This window comes from Nycticebus coucang, chromosome X (assembly GCF_027406575.1).
Source record: "Nycticebus coucang isolate mNycCou1 chromosome X, mNycCou1.pri, whole genome shotgun sequence".
Lineage (NCBI taxonomy): Eukaryota > Metazoa > Chordata > Mammalia > Primates > Lorisidae > Nycticebus > Nycticebus coucang.
The window spans coordinates 24,304,782-24,329,070 of NC_069804.1; the positions used below are offsets into that span (position 1 = coordinate 24,304,782).

The window sequence follows — 24,289 nt, forward strand, 5'->3', positions numbered from 1 at the left end:
ACCCACATAAAATGATCTAGTTCATCCCATATGGAAAATATTATAACTTGCAGGTTTTAGATTCTAATCCAGAGAAACTGACTTTTAAATTAGTGGTTCATTTTATTGTACGATAAAATATTTTGTGACTATCTAGGCTCTTTTCCCCTATCATGTTCAAAGGGTTTAGGGACAGAATATTTTTGGTAATTAGTATATAACCACAAGGACCAGTATAATTAAGCTCTGGATACATGTTCCTCTAATGCAATGGTTCTCAACCTGTGGGTTGTGACCCACAGGAACTATGTTAAAGGGCCATGGCATTAGGAAGGTTGAGAACCACTGCTCTAATGTTATTCACAGGAAAAATAAGAAAAGATTAGTTTTGCTGCTGGTATATTAAGACAAGTGATTTCTGAGTGAAAATCTGGAAAATTTTCAAGGCATTGGAGTTCATTTCGCTGATGCACTTGTGTGTAGGAAGAGCATTTCCTTCCCTATGTTGATGAAGTTTAGATGTGTTGTCCCGGTGGCCAGGGCAGCAGCCGCCACAGCCAGGGACGTCTCTGTGGACAGAGATGGGATGGTTGTGGATCTTCTCTTCCTCTTGCCTAATGACCTGTAGGAAACTTGCAACAGTTATTGCCCTCAGGTGCCTGACCTGCAGCTCCTGTGGCCATGGAGTCTTGATCAGTAGACTGACTCTCAAAACCAGAGCAGGGGAAAGAATGGGGTTTTTACTGGCCATATTAACTGGCTTCCACCACTTAACAGCTATATTTTCTCTTGAGTTCTAAAGTAGTAGGTATGATATTGACAGAAACAGGGTAACAGGGGCCAGGCATGGTGGCTTACGCCTGTAATCCTAGCACTCTGGGAGGCTAAGGCAGGTGCAGCGCCTGAGGTCAGGAGTTGGAGACCATCCTGAGCAAGTGTGAGACCTGGTCTCTATTAAAAATAGAAAACCTAGCTGAGTGTTTTGGTGCACTCCTGTAGTCCCAACTACTCAGGAGGCTGAGGCAAGAGGATCTATTGAGCCCAAGAGTTTGAGCTGCTGTGAGCCATGACACCACGGCACTCTACCTAGGGTGACTGAGTGAGACTTTGTCTCAAAAACAAAACAAAACAAAACAAAAAAAGAAACACAGTGACAGTTTAATGTGAGGCCTAACATGGGTGCCCCAGGTGCCTAAAGGGGGTAAGATAAAAACCAAGAAGAAAGGGTGGTTCCTTCCCCCTTAGCCCCCACCCCCAATATAGCCCATGACAGCTTGTCCAGTTCTGTTTCCTAGAAGACCTTCCATACATTATTGATTAAATTCTCATTGGGGAAGCAAATAGGAGTTTTTATCTGCATCTCTAACTGACATGCAACAGTGCCTTGGCCGTATTGACCAGCTATGGGATATGCTGGCAGTCACAGTTGTCTTTTACGAAGAAGAGCACTGAGTGACGCTGGTTGTCATTCTAACTCTGCTGTGTGGCAGCGTAAATAGTCCCCTTTCTAACCAACCTGGTGGGAAAAGTCAATATCCCATCAGCAGAGGAGGTAAACACATCAGGAGCCATGTCCTCTCTTCCTCCCTGCTCTGTGTTGCCGCGGCTCTTTAAATGTGCTCTCCCCAGTCATCAGATGCATTTGTGTCATTCACATGCACGGGGGTTGCTGGCCTGTGGCTCTGGCCTGCCGGGAGGCAGCCTACACTGGTTGGGGCCATTGTTGTATATTCCCAGACTCCGATAATTAGAACTTTCAAATTGTCTTTCTATAGTCAGTTCAGTTAACGATGGGGGGGGGTGTTTCTGTCCTCTCTCTTTCCATCCACTTTGGGCATTTAAATCCTTGACAAAACTTGTTTTTTAAAAGGTAATTGATGCAATTTAGAAAAGGTTGTGCAGAACAAATGTGAATGTGTAGCTAAGGAACAAAACTCTTGAGACTGAGTTCCCGTTTTCTAGGTGTTTCGTGGACTTCAGTGTTGTTTTGCTGTTGCAGAGAGGTTTTGCCTGCTCTGAGTACTGTGCTCTCCCTTCCTGGTTTCTAGGCAGCCTTGCTGCCCCCAGCACTTTAGCATAGGCTGGCATCCATGGCACCCTCACCGCAGGAAAAGCTGTTTTTTCTGGGGCCTGCCCATCTCTATCTGAAAGCAGTGATGAAGGGGTGCAAAAGCCAGCCCCTCCTCACATGTTGTCGGGGGGCTTCAGACTACCTGAGTTTGCATGTCTGCTTCCCTGATTACCTCAGGCAAGTGACTTCATCTCTGAGTTTCCTCAACCATAAAATGGGGATTTAAAAAAAAAAAAAGTTGGCCTCTCCCAACACCTTACAGGATTTCCAAGCCACTTTGAACAAAGGCCATGTCATCTTAAATGTCCTGGGCAGAGTTGACTCCCTCGGGGATCACCCTCTTCCCCTGAAACATCACAATCCTGCTGTTCCTTTAAGAGAGCAAACTATAGAGGTAGCAGGCTCTGGGGAGGGGAAGGAAGGATCTTTTCTTTGGCTAGTAGCACCCTTCTCAGAGCAGGAAGGCCAGGGATGAATGGGCTGTAGGAGCAGGAGGCAGGGCGCTGCATACCCTGAGTTCACACAGTGTAGACAAAGAAGAACAAAGAAATCTCAGCAATGGACAAGTGGGCAGCTTACCCCTCACCTCGCTCGGCAAAGAAGGTTTTGTTTAGCAGAGGGACCCAGACAAGAGGGGCTAGACATTAGAAGAAGCTGACTGGGCCCAGTTGATCTGGTGAGTTTGGGCTGGGAGGTGCTTGCTGCCTTTGAGACAAGGTATTGCCGGCCACATCCAGACCTGGCAAGCAGTTGCATGCATGTGCTGACAGCGCTGTGAAAGTGGTGCCTGCGAGTGGAGCTCACCTTGTCTGCTGCACATAGGCATGCACCTGCAGTTGACATCAATAGAGAGTGGCCCAGTCCCCCAGTGTGCTGAGTCAGCTAGGTGCTGAGAAGTGGTGGGCAGGCAGGGGAAAGGAAGAAAGACTCTCACAGAGGGTTCTAGGGGGCCGGAGGTAGAGGGAGGGTAGGTTATATTGGACTGGCCCCAGGAGTAGACCAAAGAGGACATCTGAGATGTGCATCTGCAAACAGAACCCACACCCCTTCTCTAGTGCCTGATGAAAACGGAATGGTCTTTAAAGAAGCTATCTCTGAGACTTCTGATCCTTTTCTTTTTATCTCTTTTTAGATAAAGTGAAGAAGCAGTTTCTTACCCCCAATGTTCGTCAAGACTATGGAAAACTCAAGAACACAGTAGAGCAGTTCTTGTCCCAAAGCGGCTACTGTGAAGTGAACCTCAGCAAACTCTTCGCTAGTTGTGCTGTAAAGTCCTAAGGGAATCCCAGGAGTGAACGAGGAGGGAGTAATTGAAAAATCCCACTTCCTCTGCATCTCCACTCTGGCCCTAACTGCTTCTCCAGCGTCTGCTTTTGCCTTTGGAATTGCATCTCATGTTGGTGTGAATGTAGACCTGGAGGGGTGATTGTAAAAATATTTAATCTACCTAAGCATCAGAGAAAGACCCAACAGTCTTCATATTAAGATACGCCATTTGGAAACATGGCCCCAAGAGCTCTTCCTCAAGCACCTGAAGACCTTGAATATTAGGGACTGGGTTTTCTGGGGGAGGGAAACTGCTACTTTGATTGAGAGTAGCTGGAATGTAAGTGACCCCAGGCTTTGCCCCAGGGCCTTTAGCTGAGGTGCCCCCAGAAAGAGAGCCTGGCTGAAGCCTAACGTTTTGCCTTTTCACACGCCAATTAAACCCAGTCTAAGTCTAAATGCTTCCCCAGCCTCTTGCTCCCGGAGTGGCTGTCCTTTTCAGTCTTGTCTTTTATATAGTAAGTAGCTGAGGGGGAGATTTAGAAGCCTTGCACTCACTAGACAGAGCAAGTTTGTGTATTGAATTGCTTCAAAGTCCAGCAGACACATACTGAGCAGGTGTTTTTACACGCTCGTTCCCTTTTTTTGCCCTTAGAAAGTACAGATAAAGGTTTTTGTTACAGAAAAGCATGTTTAAAACAATTTTGTATCCTAACAGTTCATTAAAAATGCGTGAGGATCACTGTGTTGTATTCACAAAAATGAGGTGGGGGAGTGGTTGCTTGGCCCTGGTGCTTGCTATTTTTTCTCACTGCTTCAGAATGGTGCCCTCTTTCTAGCAGCAAAATGTATGTCTGCATGGCAGTCTTTCTTACGTTATTGGTAAGATTATGCTAACAAAATGTTTCCCCTTGTACAACTGTGCTATGGATTTTTTAAATGTTTCTGTGTTTTTATAAAAGAAAAATATGCTGTCTTTAAGAATAAAGTTTTCTAAAGGGAAAGCAGTTGCGGTGAATCCTTGTCAGGTGCAAAAAGTTAACCAGGGGGCAGCAAGGAGTAAAATAATGACGAAAGCTGGCACTGTAGTCCCAGCTATTCAGGAGGCTGAGGCAGGAGGATCACTTGGGCCTAGGAGTTCAAGTCCAGCCTCAGCAACATAGCAAGACCCTGTCTCTTTAAAAAATGCATGTATGACTAGAGGCCATCCCATCCCCAGACCTCAGCCCCGTTTTCTTTCATAGCTACCCCAAACTATCATTTAATCAGAACCCAGCTCAGCCTTGCTTGGCACATGTTTGTCCAAATGTTCTGAGTAGCACTAGGAGAATTTCTGTAGGCTTTGGGTCCTTTAAGAGATGAAATATGGTTTCTATGTCATTTGCTGACTTGGAAGGCCGAAGAGAATGAAGCCAAGAGCCCAGTGGTATCTCTATTGAAGAGCAAGGCCAATGGCTCCTAGGAGAAAAGCCCCCCACAAGGGAGGATCCCCTAAGCTTGCTTTTTCTTCATTTTTCTCTCCCTCACCTTTTACCTCAAGCTCTAATCCTTCTCTTTTCTCTCACTCTTAACATTCAGGTTCTAAGTCGAAATACTGTGGGTTTAGAGCCATGTCAATGAATGAATTAACTTGGTACTTCATGCTCTGCATCCTGTCACAAATTGGAGCACCCAAATTGTTTTGGGAGACTAAGGGATTAATATGGTTTTATTGTTCCTCTGGTCAACTCTTTTAATAATTGCTGTTATCGGGGCAGTGCCTGTGGCTCAGTGGGTAGGCCCCCAGCCCTATATACCGAGGGTGGCGGGTTTGAACCCAGCCCTGGCCAAACTGCAACAAAAAATAGCCGGGTGTTGTGGTGGGTCCCTGAGGTCCCATCTACTCTGGAGGCTGAGGCAAGAGAATCGCCTAAGCCCAGGAGTTTGAGGTTGCTGTGAACTGTGATGCCACAGCACTCTACCGAGGGCGATAAAGTGAGACTCTGTCTCTAAAAATAATAATAATTGCTGTTACCATATACAGTTATAGAGATGGTTCTCTAATGTGTGCCAAATCCAAACTTTGCCTTCTGAAGAGAAGGCATATTTTTCTTGACTTCTAAGAGCTGGGATTATATTAGACATAAATAGTTGTCCTGAACTTGGTCATCAAGAAACGCCAGAAGCCTTCTCACTGGATCTTGTCTCTACCTCTAAATTGTAATCACCATAAGGGCAGGGACCATTTCTATTGAATGTCAGACATTTCTAAGTATAGTCCCTGAAAAAAGCTAATGTAGCAGTTGATGTTTCAGGCACCTAAGGATTCCAGAATGTTATGGAAAGTTGAAACTACAATTTTAATTAGGAATTCCATTGGATCTCTGTTGGAAGATTGGTGACCACATATCTCTGGGACAGGTTTCCACTGCTTGGTTTCTGTTGGTTGATAGCACGCTGGTAGGGAGAACTGGGAGTAGAACTGGTAGAAAATGCCACCCACTTCTTTATAAGGGGAGAGCCTAAGCATGTGTCGCCAGAGGCTCTTAAGCTCAGGCCAGGATCTTAAGCTCAAATTCTAAAAGTGAATGGATGAAGCAAGCTGGGTTCATACTAGAGAGTAGCAGGGACTGTGGCAAACTGCAATGGGCAGGTCCTATCCAAAAGGAGCAGCAGCTATTCAGTGATGCTGGGAGGAGCAATGCCAGTGTGGCCACGTGATCCAGTTTTCAGGAGAAGCCAGGAATCCAAATATTCCATAAACTTCATCAATTTCTAAACCTTGGCCACTAATCTTTTTTCTTTTCTTTCTCTTTTCTTTCCTTTTCTTTCTCTCTCTCATTTTTTTTTTTTAGACAGTCTCATTCTGTCACCCCAGCTAGAATGCAGTGGTATCATTCATCACAGCTCACTGTAACCTCAAATTCCTGGACTCAAAGGATCTTCCTGCCTCAGCTTCCCAAGTAGCTGGGGCTACAAGTGTGTACCACCATGCCTGGCTAATTTTTCTATTTTTGGTAGAGATGGGTCTCATTTTTGCTCAGGCTGGTCTGGAACTCCTGACCTCACATGATCCTCCCACCTTGGTCATCCAGAGTGCTAGGACAGGAAGACAGATGTGAGACCCCAGGCTTGGCCTAGTTTTTTTAAAAAAAAGACTTTAGGCACCATGTGAGTCAGGCTAAACCTCTGGGCTAAACTTTATCCAGACCAGTGGAGAAATGGCACCCTAAAAGAATCCAGATCTTCTCAGAGCCCTATGCCTCTGACAGAGGGCACCTTCTCTGCTTACTTTAGGATCTAGGATTAGACCTACAGCAGATCTTGACCTACAGCAGATCTTGGCCCACAGGCTTACCCTCTACCCTCCTTCATATAAAAGTGGGTAGAGGAGCCAGAAGTTGAAAAATCCTAAAAAGAGCATGCTTGTGATAAGATTTTAATTTGTCCTGAAAACAGATGGAGTTAATCTTGTGACTGTTGCCCAGGACATGGGGACAAATCAAAGTTCTCAGATTGGAGTTTGGGAAATGTTGAAAAGGAATTAGTAATTCACTGCCCCTCACCGACACCTCCTTCTCCAGCCCCTGGCACCTCTTACCTCCAACACACATATACAGACCTTGACACACTTTTTCAAACATTTTTTAAAATGAATTTGTCAGAAGATACAAGAATAAGGAAATTCCCCAGATTTTCCTGTCAGAGTTTTATGAAAAACCAAACCCCAGACCCTCTTGTCAAGATCCTCAGCTCCTCAATTTGATGCTATTCAATGCTCCCATCCCAAACTTAAAACCGCATTTTCCTTCTCTCCTCTCTCTCTCTCTCCTCTCTCCTCTCTCTCTCTCTCCTCTCTCTCTCCCCCCTACCTCACCTAAATATTTCTTAATTGAACGGTTTGTGGTGGAGCTTCCTTATAGCAGTTTAATAGATTAACTCATCTGAGCCAGCCTCAAATTTCAGATTAAAATTCCTTCATCCCGAAGGCAGCATTATCAGGTTGTTGGAGGCTGTTTTCAAACCTTGGTTTTGAATAGCAGCGGCTCTGCATTAATTTAACCACTAAGCTAATAAGTAGGTTTCGTTTTGTTATGCTAAGCTTTATTGCTTTTCTTTTGATCAGAATGGTGTTGTTGAGCAAAGCAGCAGACAAGGCATTCTTTGATGAGGGAATTAGCGCTCCATTCTTCCTCTATTATTCATAGCGCAGTGGAATATGTAAGTACCTGAGGGTGTCAAAGGAGCGCAGGTTCTATTGCAAAGTGCTCGCCTTGTTTCTCTCAATAGCTGACTATGAGATGATAAACCGCTTAATACACTGTGCTAATTGGATGAGAGCAAAAAGAGATGGGAATTAAGGCGAGGCAAAAGGAGAAAGTGCAACCAGCCTTCAATTCACTCTTTCACCACTTTAACAGCACCAAAGGAGGCACAAGCTTTCTATAAGCAGACTAGAGGTTTTGTGCAGAGATAAAATGAACGTGTTAGTGGATTCAAGTAATACACTAATTATTGCACAGTATAAATACCACTACTGGTTTTATAACAGGGAGGTAAACTTCTTTTGAGAGGGTTATAGGATTGCTTGGCAGTGGTGTAGAACCTAATAAGGGCCCAGAGTAATAACCCCCTGTATTAACAAAATTGCTGCTTGTAGAAGTATGATTCAGGCTTTTACGAAGATTTCCGGAGAATGAATAAAAATGACTGAATGACATTTCTTAATGTATAACTGGTAATCGCTCCCTTTTCTTTACAGGAAAAAAATTTATACTTCAAACTGGACCGTTAATAACGTCCAGGGACAACATGACTTTTTCCTTTGAAAAATGCTTTTTCCCTGTCAGGTAGCGGGTTTTCTTCTCCCCGCCCCCCAGCCAGGCTGCCACTGTCAGTTAAATATGCAGTTGCTCTGGGGAGCTCTGTGTTCCAAAATACCATTTTAGACCCCATTTAAGACCCCCTTCATTCAGATACACTCACTTTTGTGTATACACATACACACATGCTCACGTACACATTTTTTTTCTAAAAGCAAGTTGGGCTAACTTAAGTATAATTTCCTTTCTTCTAACATCAGCCCCTTTTTTCATTCTAGTAAAATCTCCACTCTTGAAGTGATACTAAAAAGAGAACTACAGGTGCTTTGACTCTTGATACTACAAGTCAAAAACAACAATAATAAATGTTTGTTCAATTAGATGGGAGAGGAGAGTAATCAGAGAAAATAAGGGAAGCTGGTCAGAACCATTTTCAGTCACTTTAGTTAAAGACTGAGTTTCAAGTCTCAAGTGGTCCCAGACCTTCTCTCTAACAGTCACTCTCCCTAACTCATGCACTGGCTATGTTCCTCACTACACACCTGACATGTCCACCCTAACCACTGACCATAATCCATACCATGGGTAGTTAGTGATGGAAGAACACTACTGATAATATTATGCCAATTGGCCCCTTTTTGCCTTTTGGGGCCTCCTCCAGATCTGGCTGACCTGCCTCAAAATGTAGCAAATTAACTTGCCCCTTCCTTCCCCTCACGACTCCCACAGAGGCCCATACTGAGCTCCATATCACCCCTCACCCCAAGATGCTGTGGGGGTGGGCCCTGAGAAGGCAGGTGTTGGGCCGTTCTGCCCTGGACATGACAGGAGACAGCCATGCCCTGAACTCTCGGAGGCTCTGCATGTCCTCCTCCACAGTGGAAGAGGTTTGCTTAAGGTTGGGGGGGTCAGCTGCTCCCAGCATTGTGACCATGTTCCCAGATATTGGGGCCAAATTGGGTTGCCATTCATTAATAATGCTCACAATAAGATTAAATCATTCTGGAAAATCTCATAAAATCCCCCTAAGTACGCTCCAGTGGCTCTTTCCAATCCCCATCATTCAGCACTTGGGGAGGTTTGGAAGGAGAAGAAAATTGGTTTCTTTGCTTTTAATGCTGCTTTGAAAAGATACTCAGAGTTTGTCATGCGTGACATGTCACATGTTTAATGTGAACTTGCTGGAAGTCAGGGGGTCTTTAGCGTGTGATATTTATGGGGAATATTAAGTGCAGAATGAGGTCCCTCCAGCTGGGGAAAGTTGAAAGAATAGGAGGCCCAGGACCGGGCTTGTTTGCGGCATCAGAATGACATAGGATTAAGAGTTTGTAAAACAAGGCGAGGGGTTCTCATTGGCCAGTAATAAATGTAATCCTTGGAGGTAATTTCACGCAATTTGCTTCTGCTCCATGGAAGGGTCAAATGAGAAAAAATTACTTAAAAAAGAGTTCATTAACAGGAAGAATGGTACTGTTTCTCATATACCATCCAACTGGCAGCCTGTAGGGGGAAAAAGAAGCCCTACCAAACAAAAAGCCAAAATCGACGGAAAATTGATATTCACCACCAAAAACAAAACAAAACAACAAAAAAACTTCTTTCCCTCACGCTTCTCCTACACTACCGTCTCCTCCCAAACTCTGGAGCGGCCCTGCCCATCCTTGACAAGCGGCCTTCGCCCTGAGAGACCCTGTGGAGTCTGAGGAAGTTCCCACTGGGCCTGAAACCCGGAAAAGGCGCGCGTGTGGTGGGAATGGGAGTTGAAGGCTGCTCCCCGTGTCCAGGCCGGCCTCCGCCTGTGAGCCTCGCCCGCCTGAATCCAGGGCCTGGGCAGGGTGGCGGTGACCCTCCAGACGGCCAAAGACGGAGAAGCAGCCTCGGCGGGAGGGGCCTGTGGATGGGGGGGGGGGCGGGAGGTGAGCGGAGGACCCGCGGGCGCAGGCGGCGCAGCGGGCGGGCTGCTCACCACCCCCCCACCCCAGGCGGACAGCGCCTGGCGGGCTGCTGATCTCTGCCCGACCCCCACCTTCCCCTGGGCCATGCACACTTGCGCCCCAGGCCTCGAGGGGCCCCAGGTCCCCTCCTTCTCCAGGGCGCCCGCGCCCCCTGCGGTGACCGACTGACCAGCGATGTGGCAAGGGCGGCCGGCCCCAGCTCCGCGAGTCACAGTAGTCATGCCGAGGCTGCTCCCCCCATCCCCCGCCTACCCCTCTCCCCAAAGGTCCGGCGCGCTAATTACTGCAAATTGAAACTAATTAAGCTTCTCTTCCCTTTCTCATCACCCTAGGAGCGCTGGCTAGACCCAACCCCTGCGGGCGAGCTTCCACCGAGCGGTCACCCGGAGGGCCGCACGGAGGGTCCGGGAGAGGGAGAAACTGTGGTGCCTGCCTGGGGCGGGGGGGGTGCGCTGAGGGGTTTAGTATTGCAAATCTGTTTGGGTCTCCTCATGGAACTGAGTTGTTTAGATTTTTTTTAAATGTATACATTTACTAGTGCCTGGATAAGTGATGTAATGACATTTGTCGAGTTAAGATCTGCCACTTGGATACCCCTCGCTGCCTTTCCATCGCTGTTCCTACGTGTTCTCTCTCTCCTCTTTTCTTTCTCCCGCGTGCGCGCACGCGCGCGCGCGCACACACACACACACACACACACACACAGACACCCTCCTCCCTGGGAATGTACGGTGGAGCCCGCCCCCTCGGAAGCGAGCGCCTTAGCTTCTTGCTCTCCCCATTACCTGTCATCTCGGACTGCGCATTTCCTTGCTACGTGGCACATTCCACCAACAGCTTCCTTTCCCTTCCGAGCCCAAACTCCCGCTTGCTTCAAATTTCTGACACCACCGTCAACAACGCCTACTGTACACCACCCACCCTCGCGCCCACCCCCACCCCAGTTGCCCAGGCCCCCCAGCTCCCGCTGCAACACGACTGGGGCAGTAAAGATGCGCGTGGAAAGTACTTCCACGGTGTCTTTAACATTTGCAGGAAATCCGATTCCCTTTGAAGATCGGATTCAAACCCGAGGCCTCTGCCAGCAAGGTGGGTGTTTGGACAAATCCACAAGGTGCTAAGACGGCCGAGCCCACCCTTGACTTCTGAGGGGGCTTCTATTGTCCCCTCAGCGCACGTATAGAGCATTCACATTTCCTTTTGTTAAACATATATTTTTGTTTTATTTTGAGCGTGACACTTCTCCACTAGATAGCAAGGAAAAGTGATAACAATTACACATTACACAAAAGTACTGTACCATTGCCTTTATCTTGAAGATTTCAGAAGCCTCTACAGTTAATAAGTTAAATAAAGGGCTTGAGTACATAAATATTTGTCTAGGAACCCTACCGTATCTACAACACAGTAAGAATCTACAGGAGGACAAACTTTTACCATACCACGCTGAGTGCAATTGCGTTATAACATTTCAAATATACAAAGCTCTGTTCTTTTTTTAATAACAATGGTATGTACAGAATCAATAATCACAGTTTGGTGACTTCAACAGTCCATATTCTAGCAGAGTATTTCCCTTTGGTTTGATATAAAAACCTTGGTTGGTGTATGATAAAGAAGAGAACAAGAACAAGACGCCCCTTTCCTTTAAGTGCACTGTTAGCTATCTTACAGACTCGCGTTCGCTTCCCCGGCACTGGCTTCACGCAGGGGCCCACGCTGGGGAGATCAACTTAGAGCGCCAAAATGCTATTTAAGAAAAAACAAAAAGATAAGTAGGGCGTGAGGAGGAAGAGAGGTTGGGCTTTTTTAATTTTTAACTTCAATACCAGGCATATTGGGGAGAAAACTCCCCGATGTTTTCAGTAAAGTAAGAACGGGAGAGAGTGGACGTTCGAGTTGGAGCGAGGTTGGGCCATGGTAGGGGAAGGGCAGGGGCAGGGGCGAGTGGACAGACAGCCGAGGAGGTGCCAGGTCTGGTAGGGCCCAAGGCTGCCTTGCTCGCATCCAGACTGCTTTGAAGGCGACTGCTCTCTCTCAGTGCCGTCTCAGGAGTGTGCTGGTCCTCTGATTCCATTTGGTCTTGAGTGGTGCTGTGTGAGGTGACCTTTCAGGGCGCACCCAGGGCGCGAGGGTGGAGGGCAGCCTTTAGCACACCTCCTTGCCCGTGCTGGTGCCCGGCAGGATGTTCAGCTGCGTGAGCTGCGCGGCGTGCTCCTTGGCCTTGAGCCTCAGGGCGGCTATGCTAGAGGCGCGTCTGTCTGCGGCCGCGGTGGCCGGGTCGGCCAGCGCGCCTGACGCCACCGCGCCCTCCACTGCCGGTGTGGGCTGTCTCAGGAGCGCGGCCGCGGTCGACGCGCTGGTCAGGGGGGCCATGGTGGAAAAGAGCCTGCGGGGAGAGCAAATAGCGCGGTCATGGCCAAGGCAGCTGGGAGCAGGCCTCTGGCTGCGTTTCTGCCGCCAGTCCCCAGAGAAGTAGAGGGGTTCAGAAGGGTGCAGAGGGAGGCTGCTGCAAGGCGCAGGTGGGCCACCAGCTGGGGAGTGGGCAAGGGGCGCGGACCGGGGTTGGAGCATACTGAAAGAGCATTACCAGAACAGAGCACTGACTGGGAAAGAAAGAAAGAGGGGGCCAGATATTGCTAGAGGAGCTGGAGTCGGGGCCCAGAGGAAGGCCTGGTGGCCCAAAACTCCATGGCCCAATTGCATGGATTCTGTGGTTTGTCTTAAGAAGATGGTGCATCTCAAGGCTAAGGGCCACAATTACACTATTTACCAGGAGAGAATGTGGAGAGAGAAGAGGAAAGACCCAAAAAGGGGGAGGAGGAGAAAGAAAAAAGTGGGATAAAAACTGATCAAGATCTGTGATACAGACTTTGAAGTGTCTCTCGGGCTCCTTCTCAGCCCGGGACTCCTTTTGCCCTGGAAAAGCCGGCCTTGTTAGCTGGCCTTCCGGTCTACCAGCACCCGCGAAGACGCCCTTTTGAGTGGAGCTGAGTTGCCAGCGCTGGGCGAGCGCCCGCGGGGTGGGGGGTGGAGGGCACCCGCCTGTTGATTTCCGCTCCACAAGCGGCTATGACCCTCCAGCCGCGCCGCGTCCTAGTGCAGCTACACCCTTTCACCGCCGCCTTCCCGGAGATCCTGTGGCCTCTTGCCTCAGGGAGTTCTCGACCCATGACCCCCGCGCGCGCGGTGCAGGCCATGTCCAAACCTGGGACCCGCGCCAGCGCCACGAGGATTACTATGAGTTGCATTTCTGGTCCTTCCTCACCGCACCGCGGACCTGCAGCTGTAGCCGGAGCCTCCTGGGGCCACCGGACACTCCTCCGCCCCCACCACCTTCCCGTGCCCACCGGCTTTCCCGCCGCCTTTCTGTGGGCTCTGGCTCTGGGATCCAGCGGGGCCAATTCAGGATTTCCACAATTAGAAAGGAGCTCATCTAGGCTCACACAGCGCCTCCTCCTCCTAAGCGCTGCCCCACACTCTACTTCCCTCGTGGCAGCCCCACAACACAACCTCTTCCAGACTCTCTGAGTCTCCGAAGCCCCGTCCTCTAGTCATGGTTCACCTGGTTTTACAAGTCGCTTGTCAGAGGGGAAAGTGGCCGAGTGGGACCCTCAGAACTTTAAACATTTTTTTACAGAAAGAAATGATAAAATGTGACCGGGAAGCAGCATAACATGCTCTGGCTCCAATAGGTAAACTGAGTCACCAACTACACTTCAAAGCACTCTATTTTATTGGTTTGTTACAAGAAAGTAAGTTTACTTTGACTCTTAATTTTCTCTAAGATGATTTTTGTTAAGTGGCTGCGCAGTTGGATGAATCTATTATTTCTTTGTTCTCCGGAAGAGAGATCACTGAAGTTGCATTCAGTTTTATTTTCACTGCATTTTCTAATTTAATATATCCCTCCTTTGTTTCTTTGTCTATGTGATTATACAGACATTTTATGTCATCATTCAATGTTCATTTAAAGAAAAGGAGCTATAATATATGATGAATTGTTTCTTTTATTCCGTTGTCTGGTACTGCTGTAGGGGTCGAGTGGTGAATGTGTGGGGGGTATGGCTAGCAGCAGGTCACTTGAGTGACAAGGAAGATGGAGTCTGGGGAAGAAGAAAGAATTCTGTGCACCCAGAAGGCCTTGTGGCTTCAGGGCTCCAGAAGGAAGCAGGGCTGCCTGTGTCCCTTAGGCCGCCAGGCTTTGGGGCATGAGGAAGGACTTTTGCAAAACTTGAAAAGTCATCCCTGCTCTATAGCCTACACCTGTGCAGGTTTGCACGGTGCCACCTAGGTCATAGCTGTTGCTGCCTTCCAATGGTACATTTACAGCTGTCATTAAGCACTCTGCTTGTCATGGTTGTTGGTGCTGCCACTGACCTCTTTCCCACTCAGCTCTAAGTTGATTCCTCCAAAACTCACACTTTTTTCTTTAGGAAAAATTAGAGAGCATTTTCTTTGACTAAATCTCTGAGGTTGGGCCAAAGAAAAAGATGTGTGTATCCCATTTTGTCTTCTGACTCCTCCCTGAGCCCAGCCTCTATGAGAGACTGTGACAGACTTCCGAAGCCGCGGCTTACCTGCCAAATGCGGGGCTGATGAAGGCTGGGTGCCGGAACACTGCAGCTCCGAGGAAAGTGCTCAGGCCCAGTGGCGCCCCGCTGGGCGGCAGGCTAGCAGAGCCCGGAGGTGGAGGTAGGCTCGGGAAGGCAGCAGCGGCAGCGGCGGCAGCAGCTGTCCAGGCAGAGTCCAGCGCCGGGTGGTGCGGGGGGAAAGGGCTGGCATCCAGGTAGGGGCTGAGCGGGTGGGTGGCTGAGAGCGGCCCAGGGAAGGGCAGCCCTGGGGGGTGTGTCTGCGCGCCCGCCTTCTCCCGCTTGCGCCACTTGGCCCGACGGTTCTGGAACCAGACCTGCAAGGTGGAGAGAGCCCAGCGTTGGCACCGTGCGGTCCAGCCCGGCCCAGTTGGTGCTGTGGGCGCTATGACCCTCCCTCACTCCACTGAGGCCCGTGCCCACCTTGCCGCTCTTTGGCCTCAGGTTGCTCTCCCACACATCTGGGGCCAAAGGAACAGTGAATAGGAGCACAAACTTAAAACCAGCAGGAAATCCCTTCCCGTGGGCATTCCAACTACCCAAGTTTTCCAAGTTTAAGAAAAGTGGTTTTCTGTGTTCAGAGATGGGGAAACCACTGTTGAACTGTCTGTGCCCCTGCCACTTGTTTGCCATGTATCTTTGGGTAAGTCACTTAAGCCTCTCTGAACCTCAGTTTTCTAATCTGTAAAATGGGGATTCATAAGGCTGCTTTGAGGAATGAGTAAAATAAGGCAAGTGAAAGCATGCATTCAGTGGTGACTCTCAGGACATGCTTATTCTACTGCATGTCACTATTTTCACCTATTTCAGGTTTACCCAAAAGCTGGCAAAATCCCTGCTCTGTGTTGAAAAGGCAGGTGGGGAAGCAGTTCATTAATCTTTCCAGGAACATTTATTGAACACCTAAGAGCATTATGCTGTGTCCTGGAGGGATTCAAGGGAGGAAAGAAATACTCACAGTAATTAGCAAATGGGCAAACATTTTAGGGGGCCAAGCTGGCCATGAGATGAAATAGAAGTACACAACCCACACTCTGCAGAGGCTCTTGGCAGGGCCCGGTTCTATGCAGGAAGGCACTGGCTGCATGGATGAAGTATGCAGCAATACCTGGGCACATGGAAATCAGAGGCCAGGATAGGTATAGACTTCGCAGCTTCAGTGCTAATAGGTCCTTCATTTCCTTTTGGGGCTGTGGCTTAAATAGATTATTTAAATAAGATAGTTCTAAGCCTGGGGGAGGTTTCAGTTCGAGGTATTTTCCTAATTGGTAATAGAAAGTAGTTTTAATAGACCTTTACCTGAAACATGGCAGCTACCATCATCTAAAAATAACCCCAGGAGCATGAAATTATTTTTATGTGACCTTCTCATCACACCCACAGCTGAGAAGATATGCTCCTTCTCCCCTGAAGGCATTAATATTTTAAAGGCTGGGTTTATGACTGCATACAAGTCTTAAAATTAAGAATGAATTCCAGGGCTATGCAGAGTTCTGTTAAAATATAATGTAAATGATCCCAGAGGAGTATGTTTTACGATTTGAAAGACATCCATATCTTTCACGTATACACACTGGAGGTTGTTGTTACTATCACTAGCATCTAAGCTTGGGTTGTCTTCTAGAAAGCCCCCCACTCAGGGCAAGAAAAATCAAGAATCCAAATTGTTTAATTACTTAAAATTCTGCCAAAAGGAGCCCATGTACAACACTCCACAGCCTACAAACAGATATATTCGTGAATTTCAGAAACACTACAGTGTGGAAATCCAGAGGCTTGAAAAAGTAACCCTGTAGATGGGACCAGGCTGGGTGGGCAGCTTTTTTGTGTCCAAATCTGTCTAGACGAGAATATCTGCCACTCCTTGATCGCAGTGAAAAGGGTAAAGAAGGGGAACTGGGGGCAGTGGACGCAGAATGCCCTTAAAGAACATGGAAACCTTTTTGTAGACGGATCATCTCTCCCAGCTCAACTGCAATTATCAAGATGTCCCCTTGCAATTCATCATTATTGAATTAATACCTCTGAGGCCCCTCAAAGGTAAACAAAAGGACCCTAATAATTCATATTCACTTAATTACATCTTCTCCAGTGAATAGGGGCAGAGAAGAAGGGGAGGGGCTACTCTCTTTCTTTTTAAAAGTTATTTAACTTTCCCACGACTAGTTTCCCTGAGCTGAAAATACGGAGTTGCTGTCACATCTCTGTTTGACAATGGAGAAATGTGTCAACAGAAAGGAGGGGACAGGCCTCATCATTAGCCCTCTAATGCAAGAAGCTGTTGTGTATTAAATGAGCCATATGGAATTTATTGTGCTTTATCAGTGCCTGATTTTGACTGTAAAGTGATTCACTCAGCTCCTAACCCAGGGACATCTGTTTTCTGTTGGCCATCGGGGCTGCCCAGTGTTGATCGTCTCTTTGGTTATGAGGCCTGGGTTCGGAAATGCACTCTGGTATGGGGCTGCAAACACCTTTAATAGCATTGCACTCACTCCCTATTAGATCAATGTGGGCTCATTGCTATAAAAAATGGGAAATCAAATAGCATTAGCCAGCTCCTTGTGCAGGGCGGAGGGAAAATCAAACAGCATTTTGCCTTCAAATGGCCCTGTTTGTTCTAGCACTAAGTGGGCTTTTATGAAGCCCGATTGGAGACTTAATCGCAGCCAAATACCTGCTTGGAGCTGAGCGGATTTGTCTAACAACCAAATCCATGCTCCATCCCATTATTTCAATCAGGAGAAGTAGGTCGGTAGATTGTTTCCTATAGGGGCTTTTAGGGGGACACCAGTGTGGTCTCGGGGACTCTAAACCTGGACGCCTTTCTCAGGCTCCCAAACCCAGAAACTTTCCCCTCCCTCCTCCAAAGTCTTAAGTTTTAAATCTCTTTTGTGTGTGTGAGTGCCTAGGTCTACCTTTCTGATTCTGCTTCTCTCTTCATTTTATGAAGGGGGGGTCTCAATCCCCCCATCCATCAACCTCTCCACTGTCCCCAGCCCTCCTCCCTCCCTCTGTTTCGAAGCTCACCTGGACTCGGGCCTCAGTCAAGTCCAGCCTCATGGCCAGTTCCTCCCTATAAGAAAGTAACACAGAGACAGTAGGTCACTGCAGGTCCCCCATAACTCCCTCTCAGCCACCTTCCCTGGATGGCAGGCCTCCCCCAATAGGGTCTCCCCTGGCTAGCTGCCCTCCACCTCCAAACACATGGGCATCACCCTCCCTTCACCACTGCAGTGCCTACTATTTGACTGAAAACATAAAACCACAACACTTAGCCAGATATAGGATATTATATATTATATCATATTATATTCAAATATGATGGGGGGGCTTCTCAAGTTTGTAAGTCTACAAACCTGGGCCAGAGTTAGACAAGAAACACACACAATATTTATACCCTGTTTTTGTCCTAATATTAAATGGGAGAAGAACTCAGCACTCAACTAAAAATGTGTTTGTCCACCCTCTTGGTTTCCTTCTGCCTTCTTTTTAAAAAATTCTCTCCCCTCCTCTTTCCAGCTCTCTGCCTTTCCCATCTCTCTCTCCCCCGCCTGCCTCCCTCCCTCACCCCCTTAGGTCACACTCCCCATTACCCTGGAGATATGTTAAGCTTGTTAAGAGTTCAGTGGGGTAATTTTTCGATTAAACAAAATTCTGCGCACCTCCTGACTCCAGTGCCCACTACAAACCCTGCCCATCTCAGGGGAAGTCAATTTAGCTGAAACCCTACCCCGTCATTGCAGTTATTACTGCGACAATTAAGGCAAATAGGAAACCATTATGATGCTGTAAAACGGCTTACGACCTGTTTACCGAAAATTTGAGCGCACCGAGAATAATTGGCTCTCCTCTCGCTAATACGAAAGAGCAGGGGGCTGTCCAAGCCTGGGACCCGGGTCTCACTGTCGGTCGGCCCCTGGCCCACACCTGAAACTGCACGGGGGTGGGGGAGGGAAACCGGTTTCCTGAAGGTTGCCCCCTGCTAAGGTGAGCACTACCAAATGTAAACCTGCACTCCAGGCAGGCTTGGGAGCCCAGGGGCTTAATCCCAGAGCTGGAAAGAGGTGGGGGTGGGGCGGTGGAGGAGCTGCCCCTCCTCTTGCACTCTGGTCCCCACCCCCGTCCCCCTCTCCAGAAGCTAAAAAAGGGCGGACCTGGGTGCCACGGGCACCAGCTCAGTTTCTTCTTTTGAAATACATATGTATGATAAACGCAAAAAACCCGGTGGGCCAATTAGCTATTTGTAGCACACAATAATTTTTAAATTTATTTCATTTTTGAAAGATAAGGAAGGATTGGGGTGACACAGGGGAGGACCAATTTTAGCTCAAGGGATGACCAAGTTGAAGTGCCCTTTCCCTGCATTAGATCCGCTCTTTTCTGTTTCTGGTTGAGAGTTTGGCAATTGGCACACCAACTACATTTTGGAGTTGGCTCGGGCCTCCAAGCCCTGAGCAGAGATTTCTCCTGTGGTTCAAAGGGGCGGGCAGCATTCCCCTTCTAAAACGCACATTGAAAAGCTGCGCACGTCTCCTGCGAAGGAGCTGCCCGCGCTTAACAAGCCCTGCGCCAGGCAGGCACCAGTCCCTTTCACCCCCTCCTGAAAGATATTTATTCTAACGCTGGCTCCTCGCTTCAGCTGAAACTCTGGCCTTGGGGTAGGAAAGAAGGACCCCCAGCCTTGCGGGCGCCCCAGGTCGGCTGAATTAGTTGGGCCCAAGGGTCCGGTCATCCAATCATCCCAGGAGCACGTCTTTCCAGAAAAACTCAAGAGAGCGTGAAGTGAAGTGTGACTGGGCCAAATACCCGACTAGGACACTCCTCCAATGAGAAAATTCCCCGAACTGCTATGTCTACTGCCTGCCAGGGTTCCAGCAATCATTGTCCACCCAGTAAAAGTCAACCGTTTACATTAAACGCATGCTGGGTTCAACGTGTGTGGGGGGAGAGCACAGAGATCGAGGGGAAGATTCTGACTGATGCCGCTCAGGTGTACAGACACCAACCATCGCCCAGTTCCGACTTCCTTCGGTTATTTCAGGAGTCCTGAAACGACAGAACTCGGATCTTTTTAAAGGGCTTCCCGGCTGGCACGGGCTCCAGCTTCACCGAACAGCGTAACTGATACCGCACCAGGCGGGGGTGGCGAGAGCACTGCACAGCGGCCAAAAATAGCCTCTGCATTGCTCCAGCGGTGCGACAGCGGACAGCGCTGGCTGTGGCTCATGGGGAACCTGGCCCGGCCACAGCGCGGAAAGCTGTGTGCGCGCTCGATTGTGCGCGCTTCTCCAAGCCGGCGCGTTCTGGCGCTCTTTGGAGAGGCCGTTTCTTTTTCCTTTCTCTAACTGAAACTTGTAATTTGAAAACATTAAACTGGGACGACCTTGGGAAGGAAGAAACTAGCCCGGCCTAAACTTAAAGGACGAAGTGGGGTTGGGAAGAGTGGGTAGTTTGGTTGAGCAAGGGTGGGTGTTGGGAGCGCGCGCCTCGGCGGAGCTCAAGGGCAAGTGTCTGCCCTAGTCCGGGGCCCCTGCCCGCCCGCCACCCTTCTCTGGGGCCCGCGTGCGCCCTCGGCTGCTGCCGCCGAGACCCCGTTTCGCGTATACCTGGTGAAGACGTCCGGGTAATGCGTCTTTTGGAAGGCTCGCTCCAGTTCCTCCAGCTGGTAGCTGGTGAACGTGGTGCGGTAGCGCCTCTGTTTGCGTTTCAGCAGCCCCTCCTCTGAGTCGCTGCCCGCAGACAGGCACACGCTGTCCTCGCCGTCCTTGCCCTCAGCGTCTTCCGGGTGCAGCAACAGCTCTTCCTTGGGTGACAGCTCCCCGCCCTCAGTAGCCACTGCAGAGGCAGCTGCTGTCGCCACAGCGCCGGTGGCGGGTACAGCGCAGCGCCGGGGCTCCTTGAGCAGCGTGCGGGTGTCGTCCTCCAACAGCTCTTCCTCGTCGTCCTCCAGCAGCTCCTCTTCCTCGTCCTCATCCTCATCGTCCTCCAGCAGCTCTTCTTCGTCGTCCTCGGCTCCGGTGCCGCCACCCGCCGCCGGGGCACTGCCAGTGCCACCGGCCGCACCGAGGCGCTCGTCCGGGTGCGTGACGCCCCCCGGGCCGCCCAGCTCGTCCAGTGCGGGCGGCGGCGGCACGAAGGGCGCCCCGTTCTCGCGGTACGACTTGCTGCGGCTGATGCTCACCTGCGGCGCCTGGCTGATCTTGAGCGTGTCCCAGGCCGCTGCTGCTGCTGCTGCTGCGGCAGCGGCGGCGGCGGCCCCTGAGCCGTCCGGCCGCTCCCCGGGCCGCGCGGTTGGCGGTGGCGGCGGAGGGGCCTCTCCTCGCGGACCCGCGGTGGCTGTAGCCGCTGCAGCCGCTGCCGCCGCCGCAGCTGCGGCGGCGGCGGCGGCGCCCTGGAGGAGGCGTCCCCCTCCAGGGCCGTACAGGCGCCGCAGCTTGGGTGGCAGGTGCAGCTCGGCCTCGAATGGGGCGCTACTGCCCTTGGGGGAGCCTGCGGGCAAGGGAGAGCGGTCAGCGCGCAGGCCAGAGCCGCTGCCCCCGGCCCGCCTGCCACTGCTCTCTCTGAGCCTAGGCCCTAGCGTTCCAGCCCCCGCGCCACCAGACTGCGACTCCTTCGTCTACTCATCTACTTTTCTTGCTCTTTCTTTTTCTTTATATCTTTCTCTCCCTCCTGTTCCCCTTCTCTGGTTTTCTCCCCCCCTCCTTTCTCCCTTTCCTTTCCCTGTCTCACTTTCCCCTTTATCTCTTCTTTCCCTTACCAATTCCTCTTGCTTCCTCTCTTCCTTTCTTTTAATTTTTCTTCCCTTCTGTTTTCTTTCTCCCCCTTCTTTTCCTCATCTCTTTCTCCTTCTCTCCCCTTTCTTTTCTCTTTTCGTGTTTTCCTCCTCTCTTCTTCTTTCCCTTCTTTATTCCTTTCTCATTCTTACCCCTTGCCCATTTTCCTACTTTTTTTCCCTTCCCATTTTGGAGCAGGGGAGAATCCGAAAACATTGTCCAACTTAACAACAACAACAAAAAATAAATCACCACTACCCTGTAAATTTTGCCCACGACCTCTGCCCGCTGCTCCACCAAGAGGGCTGGGGCTGGCAAGAGAAGCACTGCACCGCAGGCGACCCCTGCGGGGAGAACCGTCTCTGTAGTCCAGAGCGCCAGAGGCAGCCCAACAACCCATAGCGGGAGGGGGTGAGGTTCCTTGTACAAAAAGGCAAAGAAAAATCAGCAAGGGGAAAAATTCGCTTGATAAGGCCCGGGGGTGAGAACGGAGGGTGGTGGTGAAATAGGCTCATTCCCTTCGAGGAAGCGCCTGGCTTAGGTGCTACTGCAGACTAAAAAAAGAAAAGGAAAAAGTCGGTTTTATTTTAAACAGCTCCTTCTCTGCCATCTGCTTCTGTCTTCCAAGGGACATTGCGTGCGGCTGGACAGCTGCTTTTCGGATTTTAAAAGAAGCCCACCGTTTTTCCCCCCGGTGACATCCCTGCAGACAGCTCAAGGCAAAACTTGAGCGTAACAAGTTCAGTGCAAAACGACAGTTGTTCTGGTAAGTTCAATTTCAGGGGAAAAAACGCCTTTTAACCATCTCAACAGCTCAGCTCTATTTAAAAAAAAAAATAGCAGAGGGGGGAAAAAAACCACCCAGAAGCCACACATTTCACACATTTCAAATACAATGAGGAGAATTGGGGGAATCCCAGGGAGACGTTTTCCGAAAAGCCTCAGTTTAAATGGTCTCAAGTAATCTACGATTAAAAAAAAGAAAGCAAAACACCACGTATAAAGAAATCTAAAGAGGAAAGGCCAAGGCTCAGTTTGCCTGGAGACCCCCATTCACCAGCTTTTGGGTCTCTTGTCTCCATCAAGTTGTTGCTACAAGGGTCCACTAGGCATCTGCTGTTTCTGACCTATCTCCCCTCCTCAGAGCACACCGAAGGCCACCAAAAGGGGGGCATTTAAACGACCTATTAACAGCGAGAACCTAAAGGATCCCTACACGAAGCTGGGCCTCTGATTTTTCTCAAAGCAGGGAAAAAGAGAGAGACAGCATTTGCCGAGATGTTTATCACTCTTTGAGGCAGCAGGCCTCAGAGTTGTCCCCTCTCTTTCCTTGTCTCCAACTTCACAAACCCACACCCTTGGCTCTTGAACATTAAACATCCATATAGTTTCTGGCGCCCTTAGTAGTAGGTGACTGACGGACGCAACCTTACCTTGCACGGCCTTTTCCTGGTCGGCGCGGCTGGCCAGCGGAGCAGGCAAGCTTTGCGCGGCTCCCAGCAGCCGCATTTTGCACGGGCTCCTCCGGCCCAGGATGCTGTCGATGCAGTAGGAGGAGAGTAAAGTTGGAGATTTACTTTTGCACTCGGGCCTCTCGGAGCAGCCCTCCTCCTGGTACTGATTGCTCATGGCTGGGGCTTTTCCCCTGGGCGCAGAGAGCAGACCGCTGGCTGCCTTTCCTGGCGGGTGGGATGGATGGGTGTGTGTTGGGGGGTGGGGTTAGATGGCTGGTTATAACGGGTATTATTGTGATCTTTGTGCCTCTCTGCCTCCCTGGGTTGCCGGTTGCCGGCTCCCGCCCCGTCCGCGGCCGAGCTCGGCCTCTCCGCGCTCAGGACAAGCGGTAACAAGTGTAGTGAGCAGCGGGCGCTGGGCTCTGGAGTCTCTCTCCTCCACGTGCTGAGAGGCGCCCTCTGATTGGCTCTCGCCAGAGGCCGGGCTGCGTTGGGCTGTGGGCGCACCGCAAAGCCCGGACTGGATTTTAGAGGGGCAGGCGGCGAGGGCGTGGGTGGGGGTAGCTGGGCTCTCACTAGAGCCAATTCTTTTTTGCTCTTTTTTCCTGTTTTTTTTTTTTCAAACTAACAACTTTCTAAGTTTGCCATCCTCTTCCTGCAGCTCCTCCTTTAACCCTTTGTAGTTGGACAAAGTTCTCGTTCATTCAGCTGACAGGCCTGTGGGTGCCACCTGGGCTGCGTGAGCCCCTTCCACCAACCTGGGGACTTCGCTACCTGGAGGTGAGGCCTTGAGGCTCAGCTTCAGCTCTTGGCGCTTTTCAAAGTCGATATTGCGCTCCTAGCACAGCGCTTTGACCTCAATGGAGCTCAATCTCCATTTTCTCTAGGCTGAGCCGCCCGAGGTGCCAGGATGACCGACTGCCGCAGGCAAGCATCTGCCGTCTGGGGGTTGGATTTTCTCTTGTGGTCCACCTCTGTGCTTTGTCTGCGTTCACCCTGAACCCGGCAGCGCTCTCTTGTTAGTAGCGTTCCTTAACCGCTCTTCTCTTGGTTTTGAACTCTGGAATGAGAAAAAGCCCCCTCAAAGACAAAGCTCTGCCATAGGCGTATGGTCTTCCCTGGACCATCTACTGGGAGGAAAGGGACAGGCGAGTGTCAGCAGCGAGGAGGAGCGACTGAGACGGGTCTAGGGGTCTCCCCCTTCTCCCTGGGTTCTCCTCCCTCTTACCCCTACAAATTCCTGTTAGGCTGTCATCCTGAGGCTGTTCATCCTCAAATCCCACTTGGGGAGCGGATCCCCAGAGGGACTCTGAGCTCCCCAGGTTGGAAAGGACCTCAATTCGCTTCAACTTAGAATCTCAACGCCTAAAATTCTGAATTCTTATGATCACGTT

At 49.9% G+C, this 24,289-nt stretch overlaps 2 protein-coding genes across 5 annotated transcripts in view; one reads left to right on the top strand and one right to left on the bottom strand.

Annotated features, from left to right (window-relative positions):
* POLA1 (DNA polymerase alpha 1, catalytic subunit) overlaps positions 1–4,320 on the top strand; it is a 313,249-nt gene extending 308,929 nt beyond the window's left edge. For 3 of the 4 annotated variants that reach the window (XM_053580579.1, XM_053580582.1, XM_053580581.1), the window contains one exon: positions 3,183–4,314. In XM_053580579.1, coding sequence (XP_053436554.1) covers positions 3,183–3,328 — 146 coding nt within the window. In that variant the 3' untranslated portion in view covers positions 3,329–4,314. Of the gene's footprint in view, positions 1–3,182 lie in introns of all 4 variants that reach the window. The other variant, XM_053580580.1, reaches the window with a different exon arrangement.
* A 6,951-nt stretch (positions 4,321–11,271) lies between these two features.
* Positions 11,272–23,558, bottom strand: ARX (aristaless related homeobox). The gene is made up of 5 exons (XM_053581015.1): positions 22,875–23,558; positions 20,275–21,157; positions 17,696–17,741; positions 14,654–14,982; positions 11,272–12,462 (listed from the first exon to the last, which is right to left on the bottom strand). Exons 1-5 carry the CDS (start codon positions 23,068–23,070, stop codon positions 12,222–12,224), a joined length of 1,695 nt encoding a protein of 564 aa, XP_053436990.1. The 5' UTR covers positions 23,071–23,558; the 3' UTR covers positions 11,272–12,221.
* Positions 23,559–24,289: the final 731 nt, after the last annotated feature.

What these genes read in the sequence shown, in the direction of transcription:
- ARX (XM_053581015.1), bottom strand. Translation starts at nt 23,070, where the DNA reads ATGAGCAATCAGTACCAGGAGGAGGGCTGCTCCGAGAGGCCCGAGTGC. An exon ending in TACCCGGACGTCTTCACCAG is followed by an intron (nt 17,742 to 20,274) that starts GTATACGCGAAA and finishes ACTTTCTTATAG; the next exon opens with GGAGGAACTGGCCATGAGGC. An exon ending in ATCAGCCCCGCATTTGGCAG is followed by an intron (nt 12,463 to 14,653) that starts GTAAGCCGCGGC and finishes CTCTCCCCGCAG; the next exon opens with GCTCTTTTCCACCATGGCCC.